General features: G+C 45.3%; 1 protein-coding gene across 4 annotated transcripts; it reads left to right on the top strand.

Moving 5' to 3' along the window:
- Window positions 1-8,205: 8,205 nt before the first annotated feature.
- Window positions 8,206-15,794, top strand: LOC135388413 (uncharacterized). 4 transcript variants are annotated; one of them, XM_064617972.1, is made up of 4 exons: window positions 8,206-9,317; window positions 9,522-9,768; window positions 11,354-11,557; window positions 12,525-15,794. In XM_064617972.1, the coding sequence occupies exon 4, from the start codon at window positions 14,337-14,339 to the stop codon at window positions 15,453-15,455; it is 1,119 nt and encodes a 372-aa protein (XP_064474042.1). In that variant the 5' UTR covers window positions 8,206-9,317; window positions 9,522-9,768; window positions 11,354-11,557; window positions 12,525-14,336; the 3' UTR covers window positions 15,456-15,794. The 4 variants fall into 3 exon arrangements, with proteins under 4 accessions (XP_064474042.1, XP_064474041.1, XP_064474040.1 ...); XM_064617971.1 differs by having other exon boundaries at window positions 12,506-15,794; XM_064617970.1 differs by having other exon boundaries at window positions 11,354-15,794.
- Window positions 15,795-16,659: the final 865 nt, after the last annotated feature.

The raw sequence follows: 16,659 nt of genomic DNA, 5'->3' as shown, positions 1-16,659 counted from the left end.
CCAATTTCGTAGTGCTGAAACTAGAGACGAACAAGGTCGCGCGCGAAAGCCACGGTCTTGAGGGGATTACGATGGTCCCTGAAAGGGACGCGACGTTCGGTCCTACTTTTGGTTCAATAGAAGGCAGCGAACATTCGTGGAACCAAGCCCTCCCCTTCCCATTTGTTTCGGTTTCAGTCTGTCTACAAACGCCATGGTGAATACACGATACCCGATGAGATAGCCGACCAACGTCATCGTGACGTTGGTAGACAGACTGAAACCGAAACAAATAGGAAGGGGACGGCTGGGTTCCACGAATGTTCGCTTAATTGTTCGCTGCCTTCTATTGAAAGAAAAGCAGGGGTCGAAACCGGAACTGAACCGGAACCGAAAACTGCTAAAAAAAACGTTACTTTTTGCCGAACTGAACCGTAAACATTTTTTCTCTGCCCTTGAACGAACAGGAACTGAATAGAAAAAGTATAATGTGGTAACCGGTTCGACACACGGTAAAACCGCCTATACCTTCCCACTCGACTGCAGCGCACAAGCTCCCTGCATCGCTCGGAATCATGTCGAATTCATGGAGCGGACAAATTGATAAACCAAGAAGTGGTGATTCCACGCACCTCCTACAGCCTCACCTCCAAAAGGTTCATGACATCCCCGTACATTTTTGTGACTCGATGTGTAAAAAAAAGATGTGCTATACGACAGCTACACTTTGCATTGTTGCCTCGGCTGCTTCCTTTCATTCAGCGTCGCAGTGTGAAGGCGACGTAAATTTTAATAGTTCACAGTGACATCCACAAGCAACGCAGACCTCTAGCTACCACGGGAAAGAGGTTGCCGTGTGGTCCAGATCATGGAGGAAGGAAACACAGGAGAGGCCTCTCGCTCTATTTTCAACGGGGAGCAGCGGGCCCGCATGCGCATGGGACTCTGGGATACTCCTATCTACCGTGTGACCGCTTTTCTCTCTCTTTTTTCTTTAGAAAAAAGTTCTTTAGAAAAAAGAGAGAGAAAGAGGCGATAGCGCTTTTGTAATGGAGTCGAATGGTAGGCTGTATGCAATTTCCCAGCACTTTTCGTTACAGTGAAGGATATTATCTGCTCTGAACTGCATGGTTCTTTGTACCTATGAAGTGTAGAGGCGAGGGAGTAAGAAGAACGAAGGAGGAGCAAGCCATCGGCAGTTACCTGGTATTACCTCTCATACGATTAGCACAGCACACGTAAACCGGTTCGAACCGATTGATATAGATTCAAACCGTTATTTTGGCTGCACTGAACCCGAAAACAAACCGAGCCCATAACCTTGAACCGATACTTGAACCCAACCCCCCAAAAATAACGGTTCCGAGCCCTGAAGAAAAGCAGCACCGAAGGTCGCGTCCCTTTCAGGGACCATCGTAATTCCCTCTAGTCCGTGGCTTACCTCTATCAAACTGGTGGCGCTGTCGAACACGATGATGTCATTTCTTTACAAACAGGAAGAGGTCAATTTGCAACTGCGAAGTGACACTAGTGACACGCCACGAACGACCCAGAGGGATGTGTTATGCACCTCTTTATTATTTTCTCAGTTTTCTAGACAATTTGTCTAGATCCTCGCTTGTGGTATCTGCTTTTGTTCGGGTACCTGCCCTGTTTCGAAGAGGATTAAGCGAACCTGCGTCCGCCATTTTGCGGGAGACGGAGCGCATCAATCACACGCATGCGCGCATACGGCACACGCCTATGAACGGCAAGAACGGAGTACGCGATTTATGGTCGCCGCATGATATACCTGCCTGTTTATTCTCCTCTTTTTCTTTATGTCCGTGGAAATGTTCCTCATGGCTGGATAGGTGATCGGTCTATCGTAGTTTAACTACAGCTACTAACTACCTCTTGAAATTGTAGTTTAACTACTAGTGGAACTACATCATAGCACCAATAGTTAAAACTATTTTGTGAGTGCTGCGACCTAGTTTAAAAGAAAAGTAGGACCGAAGGTCGCGTCCTTTTCAGAGACCATCGTAATCCCCTCAAGACCGTGGCTTTCGGGCGCGACCTTGTTCGCCACTAGCATTGAACGTAGTTCAACTCTACCAAACTCGTGGCGCTGTCGAACATTATGACGTCATTTGTTTACTAACAGGTAGAGGTCTATTGGAAACCCCGGCCGTTCACCCTACTCGGCCTTCTAGGTTACCCTAGTCATCATTACTGTTACAGTAATGAATTACTTTTTCTGGTAATTTGTGTAATGTAATGCATTACTTTGACATTATGCAATTTGTAATGTAATTTAATTACATTTGGGCAGTAATTTTAATGACATCACTAATTTCTTTTTACAAAAGAATCGAGTCTGTGTTGGCACTTGGCAGAAAGAGAGTTGGCAACGGTTAAAAGAATTCCAACCCCCACAATGAATTTCCACATCCTCAACATCGTTACGATTAAGCTCGCAGTAGTGACTTCGTAATGTCATTACTTTTTAGTAGTAATTGTAATGTAATTTCATTACATTTCAATTGCAGTAATGAGTAATGTAATTTAATTAAATTCTAGCTGGAGTAATGAGTAATGTAATTAAATTCTAGCTGGAGTAACGAGTAATGTAATTTAATTACATTTTAGAAGTAATTTACCCAGGTTTGATTGGAAACCCCGGCCGTTCGCCCTACTCGGTCTTCTAGGTGGCTTAGAAATAACCTTGTCTTTGTGCTTTTTCCGTGCTGGGTAATGTCAATCTCCTCCATAGCACTGCTGGGCTAGCTATTTTTATATATAGCTAGCTATCATTTAGATATACACATACAGGGTGTCCCAGAAAACGTGTCATTGAATTTTAATTTTAAAAAAACACGCAACATGGAATCACGCGGTCAAAGGCATTTGCTCTTACTATATGTTTTTGCCACCTCCTGGTGTGCATGCCATGTAACCTGAGTGTAGTAATTTTTGCGAACTGAACTCGCAAATTTGCCAAGCAAATGCCACTGTTTTACCCCACCAATGTGAAGAGCGTGCCAGATTTACTCAAATTAATGATAAATGACAGGAATATTGAAGAGCTATCGTATCAGAAAAAATAGCCGAATATCACGGTTTGCACCGGTCCATAACGCGCGATGACTTTTTGAGCGCAATCGCTCTCAGTCCGACGAAAGGAGGTTCCAAAGCTACAGAAGGTGCGTTCCAAAACAAACCCTCGATTCGAGTACGTCACATGACCGAGTTGTACCATGTGACCACAGAGTACACAGAGACGAGGAGTCACCATGGCCCGTCGGACATATTTGAACTCTGTCTTGTCGGCCCAGTGGGCATTTGGCTTTTTCAGCACTTTGTGTATGTAGTTACTTACTGCACAGTTACATTCAGAGATTGCTTGTCTGGTAGTATTTCTTCCAAGACACTGCAGAATTATTCCCTTTATTGGAGAATGAAAGGGAAAAGCAGCTGACATTGTCGTCATGTATTTGTTAATGTTTTGTGGGATGGAAGACTTCACGTACCATTCAGGGAGTTCCCCCCCAAGGAGGGGGGTGTACACCCTCCCTGCATTTGTGCAACACCTCCCCCCCCCTGAAATTTCTCAGATAACCCCACCCAGCTCGGCCACCAAGACGTTCTTCACTCTTAAACCCGTACCTTTTATTGTAACTTTTAGAAACATGTAACTTCTATATAGACGTAGATTTCGAGATTTCTTATAGGTTACACCACTGTAACGTATATTTAGAGGTTAAAAGCGACCAAGGTCATGTCTTTACAACACGAATAGAAGTTACATCTCGGAAAAAACAGAAACAGCTTGTTGTAACTTATAAATGTACCCTCTACTCCGACACTGTAACTTCTAAGCGAAATCTCCAACGATAATTTCTTTGTTAGTTTCTTATCGTTTGTTTTCCTTCTGTTTTTCAGCATAATGCCACGTTTCAGCCTCCCATTCGAGACGACAGTTGCGAATCTACGCTGTTATTTTTTATCTGTTTCAGCGTCATCTATACGTCGACTACATGTTATCAATGCTGTACGAACACAGATTATAAGTTCGCAGTCTGGAATACTGATAGTATGTTTCTTTCTAAAGGGTGGAAAACCATTGTCAATGCCGCAACCACCAAGATTTCCGATTTCGCTGCGTAGCCGAGCGTGGTCTAGGTTAGTCTAGGTCTATCCACACTGAGAGCGGTTTCCTTGAAACGCTTAACGCTCGTCGTCCGTCCGTTAACAAGTGTAATCTGTTTTAATCAGTGGTTTTCCTCGCGTTTATCATAGTATCGTCAGGAACAACGGAAAAGCTAGATGTCGCTTGCAAACAAGGATATTTTCGGTGTTCTCAGGGGAAAGTGTAGTGAGTGCGAAGATTGCAAAGAATATATAACCGAAAACGAACGTCACCAGCGCAGCCCTAATTCACACACTTCATACACTGGGTAAGTGTACATTTTGTGGTAGGTGTGTGCGTTATTTTAATAGCAAGAGCTCTTAGCGCATGTTTGTTGTGATTATGGCAAGCGTTTTGCGGTCCTGCATATGAACGCCACTAACGCTTGCTGCTTTTCTGCTCTAACCGGCGTGCATTTTGCGAGCTGCGGATATATGCATCGAGATATATAATTCGCAGCTTCCTACTGGTTGTATTCTTACGATATTCTAAAACTCAATCGAACGCCTTTCCGCAGTTATGCTGCTTTGTACCTTGTGCTTTGTACGGATTTGAATGGTTCCGTAAATGTTACTCTCATTGCCCAAACTTTTGTTCCCAGGATCCCACATGCAGGTTCACATACCGTCACCAGCGCAACGCAGTACCTCACAAACTCGTCCCAGAGCGCCTCCAACGCTGATAACGCAGTAATGTAGTGTCTCCTGCATTACTGTACACTCATATTCCTCAAAGTTGTGTGCGTTTTATGTAATACTGTATTGCCATTTGCGCTCGCCTCTGCAACACGAATGTGGAATAAATTTTTTTCTGCTGCAATTCTCCATTTCGTTGGGTCTGTTCAGCTTAGCAAACATAGGTCAGTTGTTTTGACACGCTGGCTTCCTCGCACTTTTATGCATTGCTTCTCACTTAGAAGATAGTTCTTTTTTCCACATACATGGTAAAGCGACCATGGTTTCTCCTCACATCAGAATCGCACTTGTGCACAATGTGTCACCTCTCGACAGACTTCTGTTTTTGTAATATACATATGTTCAAGATCTCCTTTTCTGCTGGTTCATTTTGGTACCTTGGTGTGTTCTGTAAAGGTCTGTCCATATCCCACGCACTGGGTGTTTGTTTTTATTCGCATCACACCAGCGCTCATTTGACAGGTGGGTTATGTTAATTTTCGCAAATTAACCCATCCGTAGTTACAAACATTTCCGACATTTCCTGACGCATGTGTTTGTAACTACAGATCGATTAATTAGCAAAAAATTCACATAACCCACCTGCCAAATGAGCGCTACTTTGTTGCGAATAAAAATAAACATCCTGTATAAAAAGCCGCACGTTGGCGTAACCTTTACGGGCAGGTGCTGGATTGAAGGCCGTAACCTCTAATTAGTGGGTTTCCTTGTAACTTTTATAGAAGGTACTGCACAGAGGGTACCTGGTAGCTTCTGAAATAGAGGGTAAAATATTGCGATTTTTTACCCTTTACTAAAGGGTACTGAGTTAAGAGTGTTGTAGTGAGTCCGTGAGTCCGTTGTAGTGAGTCTTGTAGTGAGTCCGACGTTCTTGTAGTGAGAAAACTCTAGCGCACGGTGCCCACTGGGCACCGTGCGCTAGAGTTTTCTATCGACGGCAGCGGCCCCCCGAGGGGAAACGCGGCGTAATGCCCTGGTACCAGCCAGCAGCGTCTAGCAGTGCTGTGCTAGTGTCGCCGTTCGAAAAGAGCGATTTGAAGCTGCCTGCATAGAAAGTCAAAGGAGAAGACAAAATGGAAACTAATTCTATGTGGCAATCTGCCACGACAACCAAGTTACTGTGAAAGAGAGGCAACTTGCCGTAAAATTTTCGTCCTTCTTGCTGTATCGTCCCGCCGATCACGTATTTGAGAGAGCGCTTTCACGGCAATCCACCCAACGTGCCGCTCAAATCCGTTGTTTCAAACTTAGAACTCATTCCTTGCATTTAGTATATTTTTCAATGACCAGTTGAGCATCACGATGCGGACTTATAGCACAGCAACTGACGTGAAAAGGTAACGGTGGTGGTGATTGTGAAAGGGCTTGCCGTTGTCGGCCTCACGTATGTGGGCAACGCCACGACTAACGCCCTGGGGAAATGTGCGTCCTGGGCCGACTTCTAGGGGAACTGTGCCGACATATGTCTGAAAGCGTCTGAGGAAAACCCAGGAAAAACCCCAGACAGCACATCCGGCACCGGGATTGGAACCCGGGTACCTCCGTACCCGGTACTGACGTGAAAAAGTTGCGAAATACACCAATGAATGACCAATGAACATCGTGGACCTTGGCTAAAATTAGTGTCTGCCATATGTCGTACAGTATTTATCTCTTTTACTCGGACCCTAATTTTGCGGCGTGTCGGCGAAGACTGGATTTGGACCTCGTCTTCCTTCAATATAAAGCTTGCATGCGAACACAGGGAGTTATTTGTCCTCCCCGAGCTGCGTTTCGCAAGCCGTCATCATTTTATGTAGGTGCATTCTGTCCCTATGATCTTATTATCGTTGCCAAATCTTATGATCTCGGTTTACAAGTGGTTCTTTGCTCCTTCCTATTCGTCCGCGCACACACACGCAAACACACACAAAAGTAATCATGCGTTTGTCGAACAGCAACCTTACTGTTTCTTCTTAATTATTGTCATTTTTTTTATTTTTTAGCATAGTTTATGTTTTATGTTTCTTTTGCGTGATATTTGTGGCTGCTTCTATGTTGAAATTTGCGACAATGTGTCTGATATGCGCTATGTTCACCTATACTAAGGCCGCTGTGGTCGTTGTTTAGCACTAATAAAACATTATTATCATTACATATCCAGTTTCAAACAAAAACACGCCTTATTTATATCCTGAAACAATCTTGATTGACTGATTGATTTTTATTACTATGACTGTGCATCAAATGCAGGCACAAAGGGCTAAAAGGGAATCCCCCGACTTGAGCGATGCAAGATTGGGAATAATTTGACTTATCCTCACAGTGCATCATCACGTTAACGGATTATGCATAAGAAAGAAACGAGAACGTTTTTTCCCCGCTACCTTCGTATTGTATATTCCTATTTGTTGTTGACTGTATTATTGTGAATTCTTCAGTGCGAGATTTCCGTCCTCATAGCGCAGGTACTGAACGTAGCTAGTCTCTGATGTGTAGTCTATAATTCGTAGTCCCTTACGGATAAATATGCACTTAACTTCACGTAAATACGGGCCACGAATACTACACGCTTGTCTGCGCTACACACTGTGTCACACATAATGTTCCACGTGCAAAAGGCTTCCCCATCGCATACATTTTACGTGACAAACCACTTCCACACAAGTAGTCTCACGGGTTAATGAGTCCAAAGCCCCAAAGCCGATATATAAAATTCGGGAAAACACCCGTACGCACCAAAGCTACATACGCGAAGGCGCCGATACGGCGTCAGTACCAGACCGTTACGCGCGAAATCGCCACGGGTGGCGCTGTCGATCAAGCGACCGCAGCGTCCTCTCGCTAGTGCACGGTGCCCTATATCGGCGGCTCTCGTCCTGAGGCAACTCGTCCTTAGGTTGATTAGAATATTATCATAATATATGTCACTTCCTGAGTGGTACCCAAAACTGTCGTTGATGCCTAATTCTTATATATTCTTAAGTATGTCTTCGACATTATTCGTCATAAGAGTTTTCCGTCATACCCATTCATCATCTTAAAATAAAGTTGTTATTGTTGTTATTTCACTACTCCAGAAAATTCATTCAGAGCATTCCTGCAGGGCACGACTTTTTCGCGGCAAGCAAGAGCAAGGCTACGAAGCTAAGAAAAGAAGAAAAAGGGAGAGAGAGAGAGAGAGAGAGAGAGAAAAGAGATAGTTTTCATGTTCAACCCACAACATCAACATGTAATATGTTCCGCTCTTACTTCTGTATAAGCCGTTATTTGAACCGATTACCGGTATTTTCTAACGGTTGGTACTAACCAACACCGAGGAACGAAATTTACACGTGCACACTTTGTGGTAGTTAAATACGGGGTGCCGTGTGGTGAGCTTTCATCGCACGTTAACCCTCTGGTGGGCAAAAGCAATCCACAGACCGACCGTTGTGGCGTCGCTCATGATCTCAGTTGTCTCGCGACGTAAACTCCCAATTATTATTATACTTTGTGGTAACTCCCCTGAGAACCTCAAGCGCACTTTGCGGGACTGTGGAAGACTGAAAATAGATGCACCTTCGACCGACATAGTGGCGAGAAACCCGGAGGATATTATCAGGATACTGTTCCAGGATACCGAAACTGAAAGGGGAAAACTGTCCCGCTAACGCGAATACAGCTCCGCCTCACAACGTGGGTCCCTCAAAAGAAATCTTCAAGAAAGACTCAAATGCTCCAACAAGCACGATAATGTGACACGTTTTTATTTTTATTTTTGACGCCTGCGATTGCATGAACGCGACAGCAACTGGGCAACGGGTCGCGTATGCTTTATCGCGGCAAATCCTCTTCCATCAAACCGTGCCAACCAATCATAATTCTAGGGAGTAATTAGGACGTGCAGTAAGTCAACTCGACCCGTTTCTGTCAGGCTCGTGTAACCGATTTTCCCCAGAAATCTGTTCTGTGTCAAAAGGGACTACCTTGCAACTACCAACTACTCTCTACTGTCCCTAGCGAGATTTCAGCCGCATACTTCGGCAACACTGGTTGTATTGTTATTCCGGATTCTGAACCAGTTCCGTTTTTGTACGGAGCACATGGTTTTTGTGTTGTCTTGTTCTGCTCGCTTGCTTGCTCGTATACATTTACTTCTGCAACATGGCATAGCGCTTGTGCGCTTCGTTAATATCCTGAGTTGAATCTGAAGAATGTCGCGGCGCTGTGCCGTACCGCGTTGTTCGTCGCAGGGGACAACCTTTCACGCGCTTCCGAGGAGAAACCCCCGGAGACAGTTGTGGCTCGATGCTTTGTGGCCACAAGGGAACTTACCCTACAACCTGAACATAGTTGTGTGTAGTGAGCATTTCACAGCGGATTCATTCATAGCTAATACGCTGAATGTAGCGGCTGCAAAGGAAGCTGGGATTGCGTTTTCACGGACGAGGCTGACGAGCGATGCAGTCCCTACGCTACACTTGAATGAGAACGACGTGCAGTATTTTGACGTAAGTTTACTTTTTTCGTTCTAAGAGACGTCTACTGAACACTTCAAAGACGTTTTATGTTACTGTTATGATATGTAATGCATCGTCAATTTGTGCCCTGGATGCGTGCTTTGTGAACACACTCCGGAATACAGAAAGTAGTATGTAGTCTCTGGAACACAACTTTGTGTGTATGGTCATGACATATTGAATGCACTTTTGCAGGAGCCCGAGAGCGAATGCTTTGAAGCGACCGAACAGTCTCTCAGTCGCGCATCGGAGAACGACGTCGAGTGGATTCCTCACGGGGATCATACGTACTCTTTGAGCTGGGACAGCCACGGAAGCGACGACGGAAACGATAGTACCAGTGCGAGCAGATATGAGGAAAGCAATGGTGGCGAGCCAGATCCAGACACTGTGTCGGTATCCACTGAAACTGACGCTTCACTGATAACCTTAAAAACTAAAGGTTGGTGTGAAGTGTCACAAACGTTAAGAGTCAATACGCCCCCCCCCCCCCAACCGAAATCGTACTTTGATAGTGCATTTGGGAGAGTGAAAACGAGGGTGAAATCCTTTCCCCTCCTGGGGAGCTATTCTTGTCAGAGTAAGCTACCTGCTTCCATTCTTTGTAAGGATGTTATTGGTCGCAGAATAAAGAAGGCAATGAATAATGAGAATGTCATTGGGAATGGTTTTCACGCGCCATTAGCCAATAGCCGAGCATTTCATCGTCCAGCCTTGCTGCTGTGTCGGTGTGAAAGAGAAGGCTGGAGTAATGTGGAGTAAAGGAGTCATGACTAGTTCACTTGCTTGATAGTAATATCTAAAAAACTTCCACAGGCTAAAAATAGGAATATAATAATGTGTAAGGATCGCGATGTAAGCGAGATAGTGAACGAGCGACCAGTGGGATGGCGCTCGTGTGTGCCCAAGATTTTGAAAAGGCGGAGTGGCGCAAAAAGATTACTATTCCCTGTACAGTTTTTTAAATGTCATTTCTTGTTTACGTGCAACGCCTGTGCGACGGCATTTGTTATTAAGTGAAACTGATTTCGTTCTCGTCCCTTTGCATTTGTATTTTTCACTGTCCACAATCCCGACAACGCCCCCGCCTGCAATGAGTCGCGTGAGAAAGTTTCATGAAACAACCTCTACATTCTTCTTAATGCTGTCCGTGTAAGGGACAGACTCTTACTAGTTTAATGATAGACATCATCGCTTCAGTCGTCGATCAGACAAACGACGCTGCATATGGAGGGCGGTGCATTGTGGTGAAGCACGAACCACGGCAATGAGCATGGGATCGTCCGATCATTGTTCCAACGAAACGCAAAGATTTATTCACTATGTACCTTTTTTGCCGTCATGAAAACATATTTGAAGTCAAAAACAAATCATAGTCCGAGGCATGTACGGCATACTCATCGTTACCGCAGTCCCCGTTCAAAGCAATCACCCTCTTTTCGGTGCTTACTTTTCAGCGCAAAAAAGTAAGATGCTGCCTACGTAAAAATGACGTACGTCTTAGCCTGAGCCCGTGAGCTAGGGAACATCTAGGGACACCGAGGGGACAACTTCAAGGACCAATGTTGTTCGTAGAAGCACAGTATTAGGTGTGGCACCACTTTTTGACCGTAAAATAGACAGCGGCGGCGGCCCGCCATGTCATGTCAAAATTCTCAGACCTTCCGTTTATGAGAAATGTTCTATAGCAACTATAATATCAGAACATCATAAATATTCCTGCATGTTTATACCGAGGTACTGTTGTTTCTCCTTTTTTCCCCATACAATCTTTTTAAGTCCGGTACACAGCGCCACCGTAGACCATAAGCTGTGATGCTCTACACGCTGTGTATGTGCTGGGGATAAATGCCCCTAGAAATGGGCGGAGCGTTCAGGCGGAGCTTGTCGCAGTGGCTCAGCCAATCAGCTCGGGACGTGTAAAGTAAGCAGATAGCTTACTTTGGCGAGAATAGTTCCCATAAAGTATTTTTTTAACTTGCGGTTGCCTTTCAACGTTTTTCATCTCTAACTCTGATGTGAAACAGGTACACAGGTGAACTTCTGCATCAAGGCCACAGTAGGGATACAGGCATACATATGATCCAAGTGTAACACACGCATGGGAAGATGCCCTTTTGCGACTGCTACCCATCCAGGAACTGACAACACGAGGCGAACACCGCCCATGAAGCAGGTTCAGGGGCCCAGACTAGACTTCAAGGAACTGATGCTGATCATCGAAAAAGCAGGTGCAGTATCTTCAGAAGAGCTGACAATTTCATTGCATGCAAAAGATAGGTGCATGGGTATTTCACATTCAGAAACACCATAGCGAAAGGAGTGCCAAGTGGTAGCCAGAGATCTGAAGAAGGAAAGAATATCTCTTTTTTTTGGCATCATGCGAGCAGTAATGGCAAAAGGGCAAGGGTGCGGGCCAGCTGGTACATGGTGAAAAAATTGGAACCCGAGAAAGGGACAGAGGAGGGACGCTCCTGTGTCCCTCTGTCCCTGTCCCTCCTCTGTCCCTTTCTCGGGTTCCAATTTTTTCATCATGCGAGCCTTGTGCGTAACTTGATATGAATGATGATGTGTGACTGTGTTGGGAGCCCTGGTATTTAAACTCTCCAGCTTCGGTCAAGTCTTCCAGCCGTGTCTGTCATGTGAAAGGTTTAGATACTGTATCCCAGAGTTTGTAACACATATAAACACATTTGAAACATAAAAATAAAAAATAAACATAAAAGTTTGAAGGAAGACATTGACGAACAAGAAGCAACAGGACAATGTCTGTGACGTGTAACCTTGGGGCTTGTCTTGTTGCTTCTTGATCATTGTTTTCTTCTCCCAATCTCAAGGAATGCAGTCTCCATATTGCAGTCCATATGCAATCAAGCAGCGTTTGCTGCTTTTTGGTGTGCCTCCTCCAATTGTGCTGTAGCGCAAAAGGAAAATAAATGGAAATGAAATGAAATATTTGGCAACTGCCCGTACCTGTGTGTAACGCACACACTTGATTTAACTGCATTTGCTGCCAAACAAATTAGTGCGCATTCCTACAGAGGTCTCGGTGAGAATAATTTAACGGGTAAAAATCTGGTTTCACCATAAAGAAGTAACCTTAAATTCAGGGAAGAATTGGGTTAAACCCTAAAACTTCAGGCTCTAATAATCAGTAAGACACTATTTCCACATTTTAGAAACCGGCGATCTTTCTAGTTACCGGAACCACTCCTGCATAAGCCGCGAAGATGGCCCTGGACTCCGAGAGTTGTGGCCCAATTGCAGATCAGGGGTTACCACTGAAAGAGGGGAGCAGAGTGTATGAAGTTGTCAGCGCCGTCAAGACTCATCTTCATTAGCAGCAGCGGCTTGGCCGCGACGACGACAATGTTCTTGTTCCGCGCTGCATGTGCAGTTGTCATCTGGTTCTCGGTGATGCACGACCGTCACCAGTGTGTCTCTTAGCTCCCTATTCGGCCCGTCAACCCTTCAAACGTTAGGCTTTCTACTGTCCAGCTTCTCCCCTTCATCTGTATTCCTCATCGTCACCTGTGGCCTAAGGCACCTTTAAATATATTATGCATAAGCATCCGCTTTCTCGGTCTCAATAATTCTGTCTGGGCAAAGGGGCTCTTCGACTGCGAGGCGTCAGCGGCACTTCTCGTCAGCCGGCTTCACCTGGTAAGACTCCCGGTTTAACCGTATCTTGCCTTATATGGCGCAGCCTCCCCCTTATTTTGCCTGACATGGTGCAGTCGACAAACCGATGGAAGGTAATACAGTTTCCGAGGATGAACAACATGGAATTCACAACGTCTCCGTAAGCCTTGCGTTCGATTTAGGCTTAGTCTCCTTCTGACTCTACAACTTGTTCTGCTAACCTTTGGATTTGTCCCTCAACGGAAGAGACCTGCATCCGCAAAATGGAAGGCACGAACAGCCCGAGGTTGATGAGGCTTCTTCTTCGCCCATCACAAGAGTTGTTTGCGGAATGTACTGCACGTGGTATTGTTCTGCCGGAGAATGCCGAAGGACGCGACGCTGCTATGGTCCTCTATCTCGACGAAGATAAGGCGCCCGAACCGGAAGACAAAGAATTCCAGTCATCCGATGATATCAAGGAGGACGACAGGAAGCCAACAGACGAATCAAGTAAGAAGATTCCAGATCATTGTCCGAATCCAGTCACAATGGATCAACTTGCCGAGGTTTTCAAACGAGTATTCTCAGTTCCCCAGAGATTGGTGACAACCCCGGACTTAACTCAAACCTTGAATACCTTTTCGGCACGACCCCGCGATAACTTCCGTCCGTGGCTTACATCAGTCGAAACCTTACGAATACAGTACGGAATCATACTGCCCTAGCAATAGCTAAAAGCAAACTCCGTGGCGCTGCTAAAGATTGGAGTGACGGATCAGGAAAGAACATCTCCACGTGGGATAAATGGATCAAGAGCTTTAAGGAGCAATTTGGTTACGACCCTGACCTACCTGATTGGACGCGTGACTGCGAAAGCAGAACGCAAAGATCAGAAGAATCTATCAGTGACTACATCCATGCTAAACTCAAAATACTTTCTAGATGTCCTTACGAACTCAGAGAGCGTGACAAGATCCGCTACATCACAATGGGCGTTCGCAACGAAGCAACAAGGACAAGCATGACGTCCTACTTCATGTCAACCAAATGCGACTGTTTGGATTTGGTGAAACTTGGTCGCCAAATTGAACCCCCGGATCACCAAAGGGAACATCAAAATCAACATCTTGGAGCCAAGCCGAAGGCATACACCGACAGGCAAGACCACTACTATGGAAATAAGCCCAGCCCATACTCTAAATACAAACATCGAGGAGGTGGTGAGAAAGATTCTTCTATGATGCAGCATAAGGCAGATAAACCAAAATCCTCCCACAGTAACGACGGTCATAAGGAGAAAAAGCATAACTACAGTGCCTCCGTAAAGCAAAAACTCCCGTCTAGTCATCCTGTTAGACCGTCATCCCAGTACTCATAAGCGACCACATGGTCGATGGCTTAGTCGACACAGGAGCGGACATCTCTATTTTGAGAAACAAGGAAGCAGAATTATGGGGTCTTCACGTGATACCTTGGTCAGGTGAAGCGATGGTAGCCGTCGATAATGAATCCTCACCTCTTGGAGAGGCCATCGTCGAAGTAAAGATAGCGAATACTTTGGTTCGCCTACGAGTTGCAGTCGTTAATGACCTTGTTTATCCCTTCCTGCTTGGAAGCGATTGGCGTACCTCTGCAAATCTTGGAATCTTGGTGTGGCCTGACGGACATGTCACCCTTCAACCACCCGGAAGATCCAACAACCAGGCTCCCATCAGCATGTTTCTGGTCAAGGAACCCGTGACCCACATCGCAGGAGCTCTTCCTTCTCTCGCCGATGAAGCCCAGACTATTCAAGACATGGTCTTCTTCAACAGCACCTCTACCCCGACCACCGACATCTTCAGCCCGTGGAAGAAAGTCTTGAGCGATGACAGCGCTGGACCAGTCAAGGAGCAGCCACGTGAAACGTCACACGACAATGCACCAGCACCCCTGCCACCCAGCCAATTCTCGCCTAGGAAGTGTCCATTCCCTCTATTCCCCGGCACCAGCATTGTGGTTCCCCAAGAGAACATTACGCCTCTGCCAGCCACATGCAAGGCCAAGCCTTCAAGGTCAAACCCTACAAGCTCTTCACCGACAACGCCTAACATCGCAAGCGACTCTTTCAAGGTGAATGAGTACAATAGTGAATGTGCGTACGCAGACGAACTTCATTCTACACATCCTAAGGCATGTCAGACTACCAATCACTCAGTGTCCGCAAATAACGCACATAACAATGTAGACTCATCCGACCTATTACTTGTCAACACTATCAACGTCAGTGACCTCATTCCTTTAGACCAAATCATTGTTCGGGAAGCTAACGAGAAGTCGGAAATCCCTCACTCTGATATCTTGACCTACCTGGAAAACCTGCAAGATAAGGTTACATCTGATATTAATGATACTCAGCTCACCAAGCTTCAAGACATAATCTTAAAACACACTAACGTCTTCTCCAAGCAGAAGTACGATATTAGGTTTCTGTCCCAAAACCGAGCATTGTATCGACCTATCTGACAACATCCCTGTACGTGTCAAGTCCTATCACTACTCTTGGGCTGACAGAAAGTTTATCAAAGAAGAAATTGATAACTGGTTCAAGCTAGGTCTTGTACGGAAGTCCGAATCTCATTATGCTTCGCCAGTTTTTGTTGTTGACCAACCCTTTCACCCTTCAACACCACGCAGACGTGTTGTAGATTACCGCAAGTTAAATGGCAAAACAGTAAAACAGGTATACAGCATGCCGCGCATTGATGACACCGTTGACAGAATTGGAAAAGGAAAGTACTTTTCTACCATGGACGTTAAAAAGGGTTACCTCAACATCAAAATAAGAGATACTGATCAACACAAAACCGCTTTCATTACGCCGGATGGTTTATATGAATTTGTTCGTATGCCATTTGGGCCAACAGGTGCTCCCGCAACCTGGCAAGCTGTTATGGACGAAGCGTTCGCCGACCTTAAATGGAAAGATGTCGTAATTGTCTATTTTGACGACATTTGCGTGTACACGTCGACGATAGACGAACATCTACATGTTCTAGATCAATCTTTGTCTGTGCTCGAGACCTACGGATTCAAGATAGAGATTAACAAGTGCCAATTTCTTCAGACACAGATTAAATTTCTAGGGTATCTTGTTTCTCATGACGGTAAATTACCAGATCCGGAGAGGTCCGCAGCTGTTGACAAATACCCAGACACCTTCAACACAATCAAAGACCTCAAGAAGTTTCTCGGTTTCGCTTCCTACTTTCGCAAGTTTGTAAAAGGTTTCGCAGAAATCGCACGCCCGCTTTCGCTTTTGTTACGACACAAATCACTGCCACACAGTAAAAAAAAATACAGCACCAGAATGAACACCGTCTCACACTGATGCTGTACGCAAGCTAAAGTCTCTTAAGTCACCACCCATTCTCGCTCACTTTGACCCTGACAAAGAGACGCACATCTATGTCGACGCCTCCGCTAAGCACTTAGGAGCGTTCATAGCTCAAAAGCATGAAGGCAAGGAACATGTCATAGAATACGCAAGTAGAGCCACCAGCGACACAGAGGAGAAACTTCATTTGAATATGCTCGAATGCATCGCTCTTCATTGGGCATTGACAGAAAAGTTTCGAATCTACATGTATGGTTTGCCTGTGGTTCACGTCTGGACAGACAATTATAGTGTATCTCTCATGACTAACACTAAGCAGATCAACAGAAAATT

This window comes from Ornithodoros turicata, chromosome 3 (genome assembly GCF_037126465.1).
Source record: "Ornithodoros turicata isolate Travis chromosome 3, ASM3712646v1, whole genome shotgun sequence".
NCBI classification, from domain to species: domain Eukaryota; kingdom Metazoa; phylum Arthropoda; class Arachnida; order Ixodida; family Argasidae; genus Ornithodoros; species Ornithodoros turicata.
This window is presented reverse-complemented; position numbering and strand designations above follow the sequence as displayed.

Coding starts and splice junctions, on each gene's coding strand:
- LOC135388413 (XM_064617972.1), top strand. CDS start 14,337: ATGGTCGATGGCTTAGTCGACACAGGAGCGGACATCTCTATTTTGAGA.